Below are 16,444 nucleotides of genomic sequence, written 5' to 3'. Positions count from 1 at the left end.
CTCGGGAAACCATCCCACACGCCGGGGTCGGCTCCCATCCTCGGGAGACCATCCCACACGCGCGGGCTTAGAGCACTGTCTCACCTCCTGTGCTGGCGCTTCCACTTCTTGCTCCGCTTAGCGGGCGTCTCCCCCACTCTGAGCGATGCCGTGCGGCTCACTATGCGTCCCACGATTTCTGTCAGAACAGTCACACATACAGGCTTAGCATGGTCAGACAAGCGAACAAATCGACTGTGACAATGACACTAGACGGACAGCTTTTGTAAATGTGTAACATTATGCCAGACTTACTTCAGCTGACGGAGTTTGGCTTAAAAATGTTTTCTCGTTCCATTTTTCCTATCTCGAGCAGACAGTCACTATCCTTATAGGCACCTTTCAACCGCGTCAATTCGATACCAATTGAAGTATTGCCGCTTTGCACGCTATACCCAGCTGTGTCGCTAGAGGTAAAACACGGGCATAATGAAGGTACCGTTATCGAGCATTCGTATCCTATGGGGCCCTTGGTGATACAAACATCTTGTGAAATAAATACAGCATGATGAGATAGCTGCAACACGAAACGACTTAATGAATAACGACTGTAGGCCTAGCTTTCTACAGTAACCTATTTTTGTGTTTATGAACTGGTCTCATTCTACAAGAGCCTGTTTTCAGTGAAATGAACATCACTCAGGTGACTAACAGTAGAGGCGAACAGGGATGCAAGTGCTAATGACTGCATACGCAGAGCTGCAGCAAAATTGTCCTGTGATGCTTGGCTGCAGATGGAATCACCCACCTTTAGATTGGCGTTGACCTTCTTTGCGCCGTGCGTGTGCATTCGTTCGCCTCCACGGCCATCACGTCTAGGCCATGGGACAGCGACCAGCATCGAGCTGAGGTAACCCTTGCCGCTGCCCATGTCGACCACCTGGCTGATTTCACTCTCCGCCGCCAGGTGCGCCACTGTCGCGCCATAGGTCCACCTCGTGGAGCTTTTCACTGAAGAAACTGGTCGAGCCGCGGCAGGGCGGGCGCCGCGGGCGTTGGCGCGGCCAGCAGCCCGCAGTGGCCAGACGGTGCTGCCCAGCTGACCAGCAGCTCGTCCAGCGGCCCGGCCGGCAGCTGGCCGGGCGCGGCGGCCGGAGCTGGAGCAGCTGGTCACGCGGTAGACTAGACCAGCAGCGCCGCCGCAAGTCGCGCGGGCACTAGGCGGCGCCACTGGTCCTCAGTGATGAAGTTAAATGCCCAGACTGTTGGCGAGCGGCAGCAGCGGCTCCAGGAAGGCACGGCCCCTCCAGAGCCTCGTGCACGAGGCGCAGCGGCGCAGACATAGCCGGCAAAGGCGTATCAGTGCTGTGACCAGGCACTCCCCAAGTGATTCGCGCCGGGCCGGGCAGTGAACGCGGGGAGCCCGTTAAAAAAAACTTATCACTTATCCTGTTAACCACTTAGCCTGCTTGGAACCCACCGCTGGTCTCCTCGAGACAGGATCCGAGCTTTCCTGCGCTCGGTGCCGGCAGACGTCCACTCAAAACGAGATCTCCTTCTGCTCGCCGGCCGTCGGGTTCACCTTGAGCACGGCGCACACCTGGCGGAACTTGGCGCGCACAGTGTCCAACAGGGCGCTGACGTCGCTGTCGCGGCTTGTTGTGGCGCGGCAGCCGCTCGATCAGCCGCGTCAGACCAGCAGCAGGGGTCGCGCGGCGCCGCAGCTTGCTGCGACGGCCGCGTCAGAGGCGCCGTCGGCGGCCGCCAGCTGCGCCAGCGCCTGCTGCGCGAATCCGCCGTAGAAGCCGACCTCGGACGCCAGCTGCGCTGCCCGCTGGAAGCCAAGGCCCCGGCCCACGGCACGTGCCTCGGTGCAGCCTGCCTCGTGGCCCTCCTGAGATGGTTAGAGCGAGATGTTGGAATGATCTGCTACTCAAGCTGCACAATCTCTGGTCTTCAGCTCCTGAAGTGTGCATGGGCATAAACATGAGCATATGCATGAAAAAAGTCAGGAAAACAGGTTTAAAATGCATATGGAAAATGGCAACATGTATGAAAGGTACTGCTGTTTTATCATACAAAAAAAAAGCAAGAACTCCTTAATTTCAGTGAGCGTATACACATCTAGTCACTTGCACATGCTTTCAAATGTGAACTAACCACATACTGACCTAAAACAGGTCTTCAGTGCGACATTATTGCAAGCAAATAGGCTTAATGGAGATGTGACCTACCTTGTACCCTTGGTCTAGTTCAGTCTGTTCAGCAAAAACAATGCTATCAAATGCCTTGTCAATATCAACTGGTTCCATCTGAGGACACAAGGCCCAACAAGGCATTCATCAAACAGCAAGATATTTGTACCATTCACACAGTTAATCACCATTGCCTTGAAATCAATAGGTGCATTAACTTAAGAAGCTAATCAAATAGTAGATAGATAATAACAAAATACTCCTGCTCATCTTTACTGACAAGAAAAGGCTAGGAAACAAGGAAATTTATTATGGCTGGTGGCATACCAGCCTGCAAGCTATGACATGATTCAACATAATATTTGCGGGGCAAGGGTTCTTAAACTGTCTGGCTGAGTTACACAAATTATCTAATCTAAACTGTTTCCAATCCCAGTGGTTTCCAGGTGGTCTCCTTAGGTTTTAAATTAACACAGGAAATGTGGTATAGATGAAAAGCTGAACAGATCCAATTCTGGGGAAATGTGGTGTTTAAACACAGCTGGGATGTGCTGAGAGCATTCAGTTTATAAAAAAATTTGAAGTTGAAGCTCTATAAGCATTGGTGTAGCCAGGATACACTAATGCCAGGAATGAATTTCAAGGAATTGGGGCACTTTTAGTGAGAAGTGATTACATTTATCACTGTGGTAGCCCTCTTTTTGTTTTTGGAGGAGCTTAATAAACTTAAGGCCCATTCCAGTGTCTTAAGCCTGCTTTTTATACTTTAAAACCCAGATGGGCATCTTGAGCAGCCAGCATATAATGGGTCTTTTATCACAGGGCTTCTAACACCTCAGGCTGGGCTCCTAGGGCTTAAGGCCTCCAATGGCCACCACCACCTGCAGATAGGCCATGGCTCAAAATCTTACCCTACCTGGGCCGCCCCAGTGTTTGAGAACAGTGTTCCTGGTCAACAGGGGCTCATCCAGGGACAGAGTCATTGCTATTAGCATGGAAACCATGCCTGGGGACAGCGTATTGCTGGGCCCACTTCACACTTAGAGGCAAGCTATTATTAGGCTTCTTGGTTCCCACCTCATAGTTTATCTTCATAAAACTGTATTTGAACTATGATTCAGATACTAAATGGACAACAACACCCAGCAGGAGCTCAGGACAGATTTAACCCCCGACCTCAACCGGCCTTCCCTACCTCCAATCTGCAGGAACCTATTGTCAGTAGGCCTGCTACACATGGCTCCAATAATGTAGCAAGTGATGGCCCCCCATGCACCCATGCAGCCACACAACACACACCCTCCTGATTCTCATGGATCACAACAGTGCATTGGGGATCGTTACAACAATAGCACTGTGGCGCCTTCTGCAGGTGGATGCTCAGGCGTTTTGGCATCAGCTCGTCCCTGGCCGGCCCAACCGCACGGTCTGCCGGCTGAGGCGCGTCTAAAGCCGCGCCAGCACCATTCTCCACCTCTGGTTGACAATCCACGCACAACACAGACTCACCCAATTTAGTCACTTGGCCTCAACTAAAAACAGCCCACTTAGGTAGACATGTAAAATGGGACAATGCATTTAACACATTGCGACCCTTCATACAGCTACCAACAACGCATGCAACAAAATGCGGGTCTTGATACCATGCCATTGCATTCATGCTTATAACACATATGGGGCCGCGACATGGACACACACTTCCTTAGGTTGAAGGATGGACATGGGTATTCTTCAAGTACTTCACCTTTTTTAGAAGAAGAAAAATCTCCACCGCGAGCGTTTTACGCGCAGTGCGGCACGGGCTCAACTAGCTCGCGTTAGCAGGATTGCCCAACTTTGAAATCACACAATCCAAACGACACCTTTAGCACCAAAAATAAAGAACAGGCAATTAACCTCATTCACTACGTCGTTTCGACCACTGCTACTCACAATGCTCGCATGATTGCCTATCATCTTCAAGAAATAACCATCTGATAATATAATAATTTCGGCCACAAACAGGTCATATGATTTTTAACACGCGGACAGCCGACGACTTATAGCATGCACTAAAAGGGCAACATAAGCACCAAATTACGTACATTCGAGCAATTAAGAAAAGTATCCCAGTTCTTCACATTCGTGTCTCGAATTGATATTTCCAAACAGACAGCACAGAGAAAAACCCAACAATGTCGGCGGAACTGAAGCATTTCCAGCAGTCTTAAAAAACGGACCAAGCCACGGGAACCAGACACCGAAGCCAAGCCAACGTTTTCGGTGCGGTACATTGACGTATATTAGCGCAGTGCATCTCATACACGAGTCCGGATAATGTGATTCACACTTATTAGGACCAAACACATCGTGACGACATTGTCGCTTAACTACAACACTTGGATTCAATTAATATGACTACTCCGTTTGCCGTGACATGCTGCCATCATGCCGTGCAGAGGGACTATCGTAGTACCCTCTTAAAGTAGTGCACCTCTTGTACAGTTCCAACGAGCAATGCTTGAAATCGCTCTGACATCCAGAGACATACTCTGCCGAGATAATATGCCAACAGCCACCCTAAGGAAACGGATCAAGCCTCGGGAAACGAAGACTGAAGCAAGGCCAGCGTTTTCGGTACGGTACATATACGTCTGTTAGCGTAGTGCACCTCACACACGAGTCCGGATAATGCAATTCACACCCTTAGAACTGAACACGTCGTGCTGACAATGTCGATGGAACTGCAAGACTTCGGTCCGATGAATAAGACTCATGCATTGCCGTGAGATGCCGCCATCATGTCGTGCAGAGGGACTGTCGTAGCACCCCCTTAAAGTAGTGCACCTCTTGCACAATTCCAACGAGCAAGGCTTGAAATCGCTCTGACATCCAGAGACGTACTCTGCCGAGATATTATGCCAACAGCCACCCTAAGGAAACGGATCAAGCCCCAGGAAACGAAGACTGAAGCAAGGCCAGCGTTTCGGTACGGTACATATACGTCTATTAGCGTAGTGCGCCTTACACACGAGTCCGGATCATGCGATTCACACTTATTAGGACCAAACACATCTTGCTGATGATGTCGGTGGATATGCCAGACCACGGTCCGATGAACAAGACTCATGCATTGCCGTCAGATGTTGCCATCATTGGCGGACGGACCTGCAGTAGCACCCCTCTTCAAGTAGTACACCTCTGGTATAATTCCAATTGGCGGGACCTAAAAACCGCTCTGACATCCAAAGACATACTCTACCGAGATAATATGCCCATAAAAATCCTAAGGATACGGACCAAGCCTTGGAACCGAAGACTGAAGCTAGGCCAGCGTTTTCGGTACGGCACATATGCGTCTATTAGCGCAGTGCACCTCATGCACGAGTCCGGATCAGGCGATTCACACTTATGGAAATTAAACACATCGTGCTGACAATGGCGGTGGGACTGCGAAACTTCGGTCCGATGAATAAGACTGATGCATTGCCGTGAGATGCTGCCGTCATGTGCGGACAGGCTGTAGTAGCACCCACTTAAAGTAGTACACCTCTTGTATAATTCCGATTGGCGAGACCTAAAAACCACTCTGAAAGGCAAAGACACACCCCGCCGAGATAACATCCCGACACGAACCCTGAGGAACAAAGCCAAGCCCCGGGAACCGAGGACCGAAACAAAGGCAACGGTTTAGGTACGGTATATATACGTTTTAGTCGTGCGGTGCACCTGAAACAAGAGCCCTTACAACGCGATTCACACTAAGTAGAAATAAACACATTGTGCCGACAATGTCGGTTGAGCTGCAATGGTTTGATTCAATGAATAAGACTCATGCACTGTCGTGGGATGTCACCATCATGTGCGGACAGACTGTAGTAGCATCTTCTTAAAGTAGTGCGCCTCTTGCATAATTCGTTGGCGAGACCTAAAAACGGCTTTGTCATCCAAAGACACACTGTACCGAAATAACGTGTCAACAGCAATTCTAAGGGAACGGACCAAGCCCCGGAAACCGAAGACCGAAGCGAGGCCAACGTTTTCGGTACGGCACATATATATTTATAAGCGCAGCGTACCTTATACCATCGTCAGCAAGATGTGTTAAGTCCTAATAAGTGTGAATCGCATGATCCGGACTCGTGTGTGAGGTGCACTACGCTAACAGACGTATATGTACCGTACCGAAAACGCTGGCCTTGCTTCAGTCTTCGTTTCCCGGGGCTTGGTCCGTTTGCTTAGCGTGGCTGTTGGCATATTATCTCGGCAGAGTACGTCTTTGGATGTCAGAGCGGTTTCTAGGTCTCGCCAGTTGGAATTATACAAGAGGTGTACTACTTGAAGAGGGTGTTACTGCGGTCCGTCCGCCAATGATGGCAACATCTGACGGCAATGCATGAGTCTTATTCATCGGACCGAAGTCTTGCATATCCACCGACATCATCAGCAAGATGTGTTTGGTCCTAATAAGTGTGAATCGCATGATCCGGACTCGTGTATGAGGTGCACTACGCTAACAGACGTATATGTACCGTACCGAAAACGCTGGCCTTGCTTCAGTCTTCGTTTCCCGGGGCTTGGTCCGTTTTCTTAGGGTGGCTGTTGGCATATTATCTCGGCAGAGTATGTCTCTGGATTCAGAGCGATTTCAGGCCTTGCTCGTTGGAATTGTACAAGAGGTGCACTACTTTAAGAGGGTGCTACGACAGTCCCTCTGCACGACATGATGGCGGCATCTCACGGCAATGCATGAGTCTTATTCATCGGACCGACGTCTTGCATTTCCATCGACATTGTCAGCACGACGCGTTTATTTCTAATAAGTGTGAATCGCATTGTCCGGGCTCGTGTGTGAGGTGCACTACGCTAACAGACGTATATGTACCGTGCCGAAAACGCTGGCCTTGCTTCAGCCTTCGTTTCCCGGGGCTTGGTCCGTTTGCTTAGGGTGGCTGTTGGCATATTATCTCGGCAGAGTACGTCGTTGGATGTCAGAGCGGTTTCTAGGTCTCGCCAATTGGAATTATACAAGAGGTGTACTACTTGAAGAATGTGCTACTGCGGTCCGTCCGCCAATGACGGCAACATCTGACGACAATGCATAAGTCTTATTCATCGGACCGAAGTCTTGCATATCCACCGACATCGTCAGCAAGATGTGTTTAGTCCTAATAAGTGTGAATCGCATGATCCGGACTCGCGTGTGAGGTGCACTGCGCTAACAGACGTATATGTACCGTACCGAAAACGCTGGCCTTGCTTCAGTCTTCGTTTCCCGGGGCTTGGTCCGTTTGCTTAGCGTGGCTGTTGGCATATTATCTCGGCAGAGAACGTCTTTGGATGTCAGAGGGGTTTCTAGGTCTCGCCAATTGGAATTATACAAGAGGTGTACTACTTGAAGAGGGTGCTACTGCAGTCCGTCCGCCAATGATGGCAACATCTGACGGCAATGCATGAGTCTTATTCATCGGACCAAAGTCTTGCATATCCACCGACATCATCAGCAAGATGTGTTTGGTCCTAATAAGTGTGAATCGCATGATCCGGACTCGTGTATAAGGTGCACTACGCTAATAGACGTAAATGTACCGTACCGAAAACGCTGGCCTTGCTTCAGTCCTCGTTTCCCGGGGCGTGATCCGTTTCCTTAGGGTGGCTGTTGGCATAATATCTCGGCAGAGTATGTCTCTTGATGTCAGAGCGATTTCAAGCCTTGCTCGTTGGAATTGTGCAAGAGGTGCACTACTTTAAGGGGGTGCTACGACAGTCCCTCTGCACGACATGATTGCAGCATCTCACGGCAATGCCTGAGTCTTATTCATCGGACCGAAGTCTTGCAGTTCCATCGACATTGTCAGCACGACGTGTTCAGTTCTAAGGGTGTGAATTGCATTATCCGGACTCGTGTGTGAGGTGCACTACGCTAACAGACGTATATGTACCGTACCGAAAACGCTGGCCTTGCTTCAGTCTTCGTTTCCCGAGGCTTGATCCGTTTCCTTAGGGTGGCTGTTGGCATATTATCTCGGCAGAGTATGTCTCTAGATGTCAGAGCGATTTCAAGCCTTGCTCGTTGGAATTGTACAGGAGGTGCACTACTTTAAGAGGGTACTACGACAGTCCCTCTGCACATGATTGCAGCATGTCACGGCAAACGGAGAAGTCATATTAATTGAACCCAAGTGTTGTAGTTTAAGCGACAATGCCGTCACGATGTGTTTGGTCCTAGTAAGTGTGAATCACATTATCCGGACTCTTGTATGAGATGCACTGCGCTAATATACGTCAATGTACCGCACCGAAAACGTTGGCTTGGCTTCGGTGTTTGGTTCCCGTGGCTTGGTCCGTTTTTTAAGACTGCTGGAAATGCTTCAGTTCCGCCGACATTGTTGGGTTTTTTTCTGTGCTGTCTGTTTGGAAACATCAATTCGAGACACGAATGTGAAGAACTGGGATACTTTTCTTAATTGCTCGAATGTACATAATTTGGTGCTTATGTTGCCCTTTTAGTACATGCTATAAGTCGTCGGCTGTCCGCGTGTTAAAAATCATATGACCTGTTTGTGGCCGAAATTATTATATTATCAGATTGTTATTTCTTGAAGATGATAGGCAATCATGCGAGCATTGTGAGTAGCAGTGGTCGAAACGACGTAGTGAATGAGGTTAATTGCCTGCTCATTACTTTTGGTGCTAAAGATGTCGTTTGGATTGTATGATTTCAAAGTCGGGCAATCCTGCTAACGCGAGCTGGTTGAGCCCGTGCCGCACTGCGCGTAAAACGCTCGCGGTGGAGATTTTTCTTCTTCTAAAAAAGGTGAAGTACTTGAAGAAAACCTGGACATGAACCAAAGGCTACGTACGAATGCTTTACTCAGGCCCAGGAGACAGGTAGATTCCAGGCGCGGTAAGAACAACAACGCCCCATATAACGTCAATGACTTCAGCGGGTCCCCGTTCAAGTCCGTAAAGGTTCATCGAGGGCAAAGCTAACAGTTACAGCAAATACTGTAACGCTCAGGCCTGTCACAGTTGCGTCAGATATCCCACAAAATTGTAGCTCCATATCCAGCGATATGGTAGTCGGGTGTTCCGAACGAAGTTTTACTACCGATATATTTTGTACATAGAGGCTATCGCGTATTGAAATCATAATTCGTTTTGTTTTTTGAGAAAAATTAAGGTAAGTAGCAGCCAACAGAGAGTAGCAGTACACTTTTCGGATGTTTTCGCATGTTGCAGTAGTATCTTAATGCGGCAATGCGGAAAGGACATAGTGACAATTTACATGATACGATGCTCTACAAACCAGAGCCGATTGCATTAAGACTTGTCATTACATAAAGCATGGTTTTTTAGTCCAGCATGGAATGAACCTTGAAACTTGTCTCTCATATGCTTGTGTGAAATCGCACTTGCCTTTGGGAGGAAAGTCAATATCTGTGAATGTAAACGTCAACAAACCAAGTACCCGGTAAGTGCTGCCATCTATAACCACATCGCGCATGCTCAAAGCGTACGTCGCGCCAGCTCATGAGCGTCAGTGCCGTGGCGAGGCGCCGGTGGATCGGGTTCTGGAGCCGCGATGGACACCGCCGCGAGTGAGCTCCCCCACATCGTGTGCCTGCTGCGCGACTCACTGCCGCTGGAGCAGGATGACGTCAGCGTCTGCTTCGATCCGGCTCGCTTCGCCCGCAAGACGAACCCGGCTCAGGAGCAGGCCATCGACAGCCAATGGCGGCGCCAGTGCCGGCAAAACCCGCGCCTCTTCAACGGCTCCAAGTTCCGGTACGCCGGCCTGCGCTGGACCGGCGCGCCGCAGCTGCAGCTGGGGCTTACCAGCTACCGGGAGCACATCGGCACCAACTGCCGCGCCGGTCAGCGGCTGCTGCAGGAGGCGGGCGCGGCCGTGCACGGCGACCGGCAGGCGTTCCTGGCCGACCCACTGGGCGTCGGGGCGCTGCTGCTGACCGCCGACAACCGGTTGGCATTCGTGCGGCGTGCGCTCTGGACGGGCGAGTACCCGGGCCGGCTGGACCGGCCCGGCGGCCACGCCGAGCCGGACGAGCTGCCTCGCGCCGAGCTCGCCGAGCCGGCCGCCGTGCTCGACGAGGTGTTCGAGTCGGTGCGGCGCGAGCTACGCGACGAGCTGGGCGTGCCGCTGACGCACCTCAGCCGCGCGTACTTGACGGGCGTGCTGCGCGACCGCGACATGGGCGGCCGACCCACGCTCGAGTTCGTCGTCAGGTCAGTGGCGCCGTGTGGCGGCGCGGATGCGCGCCGCTCCTCGTGTGGCTGGTTTGGCGTTAGGACCATTTGGTTGGAGGTTACATTTCGGAAACTGCTGCGGGAGGAACGCGATGGGTCGGTCCGGTCCAGCGAGAAACAAGTGGTGTCGTTTAAGGTAGGCTGGGTTGCTCGCTTTTTCTAATGAACTCCACTTTCCATGGCCCGAGTCAGCCCTCAACCGCACTCCCCCACCCTGCCCGTGGGCAGTTCAATGCAAGTGGAGGTAATTCTAGATCATCGCCTTATGGAGGGCAAGCTTGGTGCGGATGAGATGCAACATTCTGCAGCACACTGCGCGGGTCGTAGGCTAGCGTGGGTGCGTATAGTCTGGCCTAAACTGGGCCAGCTCATGAGTCCCGGTCAGCGCCGTTCCCACGCCGGGCGCCGGTGTAACGTTCGCGTCGGGCAAGTCCGCCACAGTGCTTCAAGACGTGCTCTAGCGGTCTGTCTCACCGGGCTCGAGCTGTAGGAGGATCTTCTAGGGGGTCTGTCTACTTCACCCAGCGCGGATCTTACAAAGGGGTGCGTAAGAGTACAGCGCTGGGACGTCGCGAGCTTGGAGAAATTCCACCTACCGCACCGAACGTGGGTCACAGAAGCGGGTTGGTGGAGATCCACCTACCGCGCCGAACGTGGATCACGGGAGCGGGTTGGTGGAGTTCCACCTACCGCACCGAAGGTAGGTCACGGGAGCGGGTTGGTGGAGTTCCACCTACCGCACCGAACGTGGGTCACAGGAGCGGGTTGGTGGAGGTCCACCTACTGTACCGAACGTGGGTCACAGGAGCGGCTTGGTGAAGGTCCACGTGGTGCCCCGCACACCTTCCGTTGCAGCGGGTCGCGGCGTCATCTTTTCGCAGGCTCATGCCGACGCGCGAGCCATTGAGGCACAGTGTTTTTTTTTTTGTGCTTTAGCGGTGCGGTGGTCATGTGTACTCGTCTATCAAGGTTCACGCATAATTATGCCCTGTCCGCTGTCCTAGAGTTGGGTACATTCCTCAGTATTGTGTGTACTGCAGGCTTCGCTGTCCTAGAGCTGGATACATTCCTCAGTACCGTGTGTACTGCAGGCTGGTTTTCCGCGCTGGAGGGAGCACATAGGCACCAGCAAGCGATGATCGCTAGAGCAACGGACCAGCGACGTTATGGGACGGAAATGAGAGGTGGGCAGCTATATAAGTTTGACGCGGCGCTCAAGTTTGGACGAGTTTTCCCAGACTATGGAAAGACTTGTAGTCGTTAAGACAAAAATTACTATCCATCACTTGAATTAATCGCGTCATGGCCGCCTCCCATGCAGCCAAATTCTACCCATCGTTTTGGTCGTGTCACCTGTCCTGACGCTGAATTGTTTCATACACGATTTATTTGTCTTTTACTATTGTGTGAAGTAGTTCCGGCTTGTTTCGTCGCATCCGCGTCATTGCCTCTCACCGATAGGTGAACATTTACAGGCCACTGATCAGGTGTGATGTGGTGCGAGTTATCAGCAACTGCGCTGTGGATCTGTTTGTATATATTACCTTGGAACATGCTTCTCAGGTCTGCAATGGGCCATTAACAATTACACTGCCCTCCCAGTTCCTCGGCCAGCCTCTTCAGTGTCACTGTCGACAGGCTAGGCAGGCGTTTGCTGCCCGTAAATTTTAGAGCGCTTCAATTTCACATTCACCCTCTGATATCGTTAGCGACATATGACGGCGGCAGAGGAAGCTCTATACTTTGGCGACCGAAGACCTTAACAGACATAATAGGCCATCATATAAATGTATCATTGAAAGTGACGGCATGTTTGACATTGACTTGCTTTTCAGATAATGACTCAATTATCCGAATTCATCGTCTCTCACCATCTGAAAAACTGCGAAGAAGGGGCCTCGTGTTATTTCGTAACGTTTCATCGGTCACGTAACCGTTGTGATTTTCTCCTTCAGTTCTCCACGTGCACCCAATTACTGGAATGGGGCGTTCCATTCTTCGAATTGATGGCTCATATCCACCAGCAGCTGCTTCTTTTTACTCGCCTTTTTCCGTTAGTGGATCGGTCTAAAACCCGGCATCAGTTCATTTTTCTGCACTGCTCGATCATGCGATATTTTGTGATGATTTTGTTAGTGTTGATACGGCTGATACCGACATTGATAATCAGTGAAGCTGGGGAGTAGGCCCTCTTTTGAGCTCTTTTGAGACATGTTTCATTGAGAATGACAATCTGACAACTACAATGGGCAAATTTTCCACGGGGTTCAGTTTCTATGGTTTCAATAGCAACAGGTTTCGCTGAAATTTGTTCGAATTTCATGACACCTCTCTCGGAGAGGCCTCTCTCTTTCAAGACGCTGACGCCTCTCTCCTCCCCAGATGCTCACTGCCCTCGTCCGAACTGGAGCGGATCTACAATGAGGGCAAGCACGCGGAGGCGGACGAGTCGCTCGGCCTCGTCTTCCTGACGCGCCTCGAGCTCTTCTCGGACTCGTGCGTGATCCGCGTGCCCGAGCTGGACGAGGTCGACGCCGAGTGCCCCGGGGTGGCGCGGGAGGCGGCTGTGGCGCCGGCGGCAGCAGATGTGAACTGCACGGGGCCTGAACGCGACGACGGCGCCGCAGTGCACCACTGTGAGGAAGAGCAGGCGGGTGAGGCGGCGGCGCATGCCGAGGAGCCCAAGGCGCCTGCGGCCGCCGGACCGCCGGTGAGAGGTAAGGAGGCACCGAAGAAGAGGCGAAGGAATAAGAAGGACAAGAAGGCGGCGGCGGCTGCGGCGAGGAGCGAGGCGGCACAGCCTGCGGGGACGGGCGAGGCGGGCGGGCCGCGGCTGCGGTCGGAGTCGCTCGCCAACAACGTCAGCTCGCAGCTGGTCGCGTCGGACGCGGCGCTCGCCGACGCGACGTCATCGTCGGCCGACGCTGTGCTGCCGTCTGCCGAGCCGGGGAACCCCGCGTCGGCGGCCGACGCCGGAGACACCCAGGAGTCGCTGGAGGCGGCGCTGGCGCGCGTGGAGCTGGGCTCGGCAGCGGCGGAGACGGACGAGATCGTGGTGGTGCAGCAGAACGGGGTGGTGCTGCTGAAGACCGGCGAGCAGGTGACTGAGACAGTGATGCCGACGGCGCCGCTCAGCGGCCAGATTGAAACGCTTGCTGAGGTGGTCAACAACCCCGAGGTCAACGCTCCCGAGGGCGCCGACGCGGCGACGGCGGAAAAGAGCGTGGAAGAAGCGGAGCGCGAGAGGAAGGCGAAGCTGTGGGAGGAGATGACGCCGGCCTGCCGTGGAAGTCTGATGCTGCTGAAGCAGGTGCAGCTGAAGGGTTTCGTGTTCCGGTTTTGAGTGTTGCCGAGAGCACGGTGTTGGTGTGTACAACTGCCAGGGAGTCGGAGCTTGGCCGATATTACCCAGATATTACACCCGCGGGACGCTCTCGAGCCGTCCGTGTTACAGTACAATGCACGTTTACGTGTGCTGTTGTGTGTATACATTTGTGTGTGTGTGTGTGTGTGTGTGTGTGTGTGTGTGTGTGTGTGTGTGTGTGTGTGCGTGTGTCCTCCACAGCCTTGTGGGGCTCGTCCGTATAATAAACGATGCCAACGACAACGCGGCCGGAGCTGACTGGTAGGGACGCTGCTGCTCATGGTAAGCCTGGAGCCGTGCCTCGTTCAGTACGGCAGTGACTGTCGGAAACGTCCCTCCACGACACACGTGGCTGGTTTTGCTGCCGGCTTGGACAGCTGTGGGACCAGGACAGCGACAGCTGAGTTTTCGCGTGAATAGGTGGGACGCAGGAGCGCTGTTTCTGGCTCGTGTAATTGGAGCAGAAGCGCAGTACACATGTGCGAAGACCGCCACTGGTGTATCGCCTGTAGCTACACGACACGCTAGCTGGCAGTCCTTTATTTATTTGCCGGCATATGAGATAACGTGGGGTTAGGTTGTTCGGTACAATATGCACGGATATTTTTGACGGCTCAGATGCGGTGCGGTGTTACGGCCTGAGCAGCGCAGTCACGGCTTTTGGATAGAGCTCGTGAAACCGATTCCTTAGGTCAACAGCCGCAGCTCCATCGCTTCGGCAAGAAGCTGGAGCTGCACTCGTGGTTAGCCTGATCCAATCATATTGCGGGCCTGTAGGACTGTCTGAGGCGTTCACGCGAACCACCGGGGATAATGGCACTGCTGCCTGCCTATGTTGACTGCCTATGCTGACACATGTCTGGCTTCCGCATCACTCCTGAGAAGTCCGGCAGTGCACGGAAGTTGTCACAACAGCTCCTGTGCTGAAAGCCGCTTTGCGAGCGTGACGATGGCACCAACAGTGACGTCGCTGCAGCATGACTGTGGTAACGGCAGTGACGTCGCTGCAACCTAACGGTGGCAACGGCAGTGACGTCGCTGCAGCCTAACGATGGCAACGACAATGACATCACTGCAACCTAACGGTGGCAACAACAGTGACATCACTGCAACCTAACGGTGGCAACGGCAGTGATGTCGCTGCAGCGTGACGGTGGCAACGGCAGTGACGTCACTGCAACCTGACGGTGGCAACAGCAATGACGTCACTGCAACCTAACGGTGGCAACGGCAGTGACGTCGCTACAGCGTGACAGTGGCAACGGCAGTGACGTCGCTGCAGCGTGACATTGGCAACGGTAGTGACGTCAGTGCAGCATGACAGTGGCAACAACAGTGACGTCGCTGCAGCGTGACGGTGGTAACGACAGTGACGTCGCTGCAGCCTAACGGCGGCAACGACAGTGACGTCGGTGCAGCGTGACAGTGGCAACGGCAGTGACGTCACTGCAGCACGACAGTGGCAATGACAGTGATGTCGTTGCAGCGTGTCAGCGGCAGACAAGATATCAATCTAGCTCACCCTGCCTTGGATGGCTTGGGGAGACACTCGCGGGGACTAAGGAGACCGCTGAAGCGCACGCTGCGTGGCGTGCTCGGAGGAAACGATTTGATCCGGTTGCCGTGCTGGCAAATCGATGCAGAGACGTCCATCGTCAGCATAGCGTGATATTCGGAATTCGGTAGATCGCAGTGCCGTCATTACCCACTGGGATACTCTCCGACTATGCAGCGGTTCATCGCGGGATCGATCTTAGCTGCGCGCACCTGGCGAGCAATCCCTGGCCATTCCACTCGGCGCTCCACCCTGTCAGCTCCCAGCGCCACCCGCGAGTCCACTTGGCGGCGGCGGGCCGCCGTAGTCCCGACCTCCCTCCCCCGCCCCCTCCCGCTGCCCCTGCCCGCCCGCCGACCGCGCCGGCTCTAGCCAGGCGGGCGCTGGAGCGGTACATCCCAGGACCCGGGGCGGGGCCGCCCGTCGTGCTATTGATCACCGGTGCCCACTGCCCCCCCCCCCCCCCCCCCTCCTTCGCTCCGGGGTTCGTGACAATCGCAGTGTGTTGACGCTCACGGTAGGCTCGCTTCAGGAACGGGTGGCGTGCGACACCGTCGCACGGTGTGGGTGGTGACGGGCTTACGTTACTGGCAGGAAGGAATTATTTCCTGGTAACAGCCAGCTCACTCACCGCCTGTATTGGCATAGCAATGGTTCTATGCACTCATAACTGTAAAAATAAAACTGGAGGTACCCGATTGAGCACCGGGTGGAATTGCATGCCAGCCATGTAAAAGTGTCTGGCAGAGGCGTGGCCGAAGGGGGGTCGGGCGATGGTCATGGCTCCGGTAAACCAAGAGGTTTACTGTAGATACTAGGCGATTTCGCTGGAGTTCGGTCCAGGCTAGTAGAGTTCGCAGAGAATTTCACAGTTGGCCTTCCCTGAGGAAAATTACGGTTGCGTGCACAGTGCAAACCCAGTTGAAAACGAAATTCCAAAACCCTCCCACGAAACCAAAACATAAAGCATCCAATAAGAACGTTCGGACCAAATATAAAAGCGAAAGGGGGAAAGTGCGCATAATCGAGTTGCACCCGAGTTCTACCCGTTTCACCCAGGACTGGTGTCTCACGCCTCCCAGCATCCAGCTACGCCGTGTTTGC

The 16,444-nt window shown here is 53.2% G+C and overlaps 2 protein-coding genes and 1 long non-coding RNA gene across 3 annotated transcripts in view; 1 reads left to right on the top strand and 2 right to left on the bottom strand.

The window, feature by feature from the left end:
- LOC119093363 (uncharacterized) overlaps positions 1 to 910 on the bottom strand; it is a 5,123-nt gene extending 4,213 nt beyond the window's left edge. The window contains exons 1-2 of the mRNA XM_037216319.1: positions 895 to 910; positions 85 to 178 (exon numbers count right to left, since the gene is read on the bottom strand). Of these exons, the coding sequence (XP_037072214.1) occupies positions 85 to 178; positions 895 to 910 (110 nt within the window). The remainder of the gene's footprint in view (positions 1 to 84; positions 179 to 894) is intronic.
- An 836-nt stretch (positions 911 to 1,746) lies between these two features.
- On the bottom strand, positions 1,747 to 9,101 carry LOC119093083 (uncharacterized). The gene is made up of 3 exons (XR_005093592.1): positions 9,017 to 9,101; positions 2,214 to 2,291; positions 1,747 to 1,873 (listed from the first exon to the last, which is right to left on the bottom strand). It is a non-coding gene; the product is annotated as an uncharacterized LOC119093083 (long non-coding RNA).
- Positions 9,102 to 9,711: 610 nt separating this feature from the next.
- Positions 9,712 to 13,960, top strand: LOC119093719 (uncharacterized). Its single transcript, XM_037216723.1, has 2 exons — positions 9,712 to 10,400; positions 12,804 to 13,960. Exons 1-2 carry the CDS (start codon positions 9,739 to 9,741, stop codon positions 13,762 to 13,764), a joined length of 1,623 nt encoding a protein of 540 aa, XP_037072618.1. The 5' UTR covers positions 9,712 to 9,738; the 3' UTR covers positions 13,765 to 13,960.
- The last annotated feature ends 2,484 nt before the right edge of the window (positions 13,961 to 16,444 follow it).

This window comes from Pollicipes pollicipes, unplaced genomic scaffold (genome assembly GCF_011947565.3).
Source record: "Pollicipes pollicipes isolate AB1234 unplaced genomic scaffold, Ppol_2.1 Scaffold_4002;HRSCAF=4701_pilon_pilon_pilon, whole genome shotgun sequence".
NCBI lineage: Eukaryota > Metazoa > Arthropoda > Thecostraca > Pollicipedomorpha > Pollicipedidae > Pollicipes > Pollicipes pollicipes.
The sequence above is the reverse complement of the archived record's forward strand: the minus strand, read 5'-3'. Positions and strand labels throughout refer to the sequence as shown.

What these genes read in the sequence shown, in the direction of transcription:
- LOC119093719 (XM_037216723.1), top strand. Translation starts at nt 9,739, where the DNA reads ATGGACACCGCCGCGAGTGAGCTCCCCCACATCGTGTGCCTGCTGCGC. An exon ending in ACGCTCGAGTTCGTCGTCAG is followed by an intron (nt 10,401 to 12,803) that starts GTCAGTGGCGCC and finishes TCTCCTCCCCAG; the next exon opens with ATGCTCACTGCCCTCGTCCG.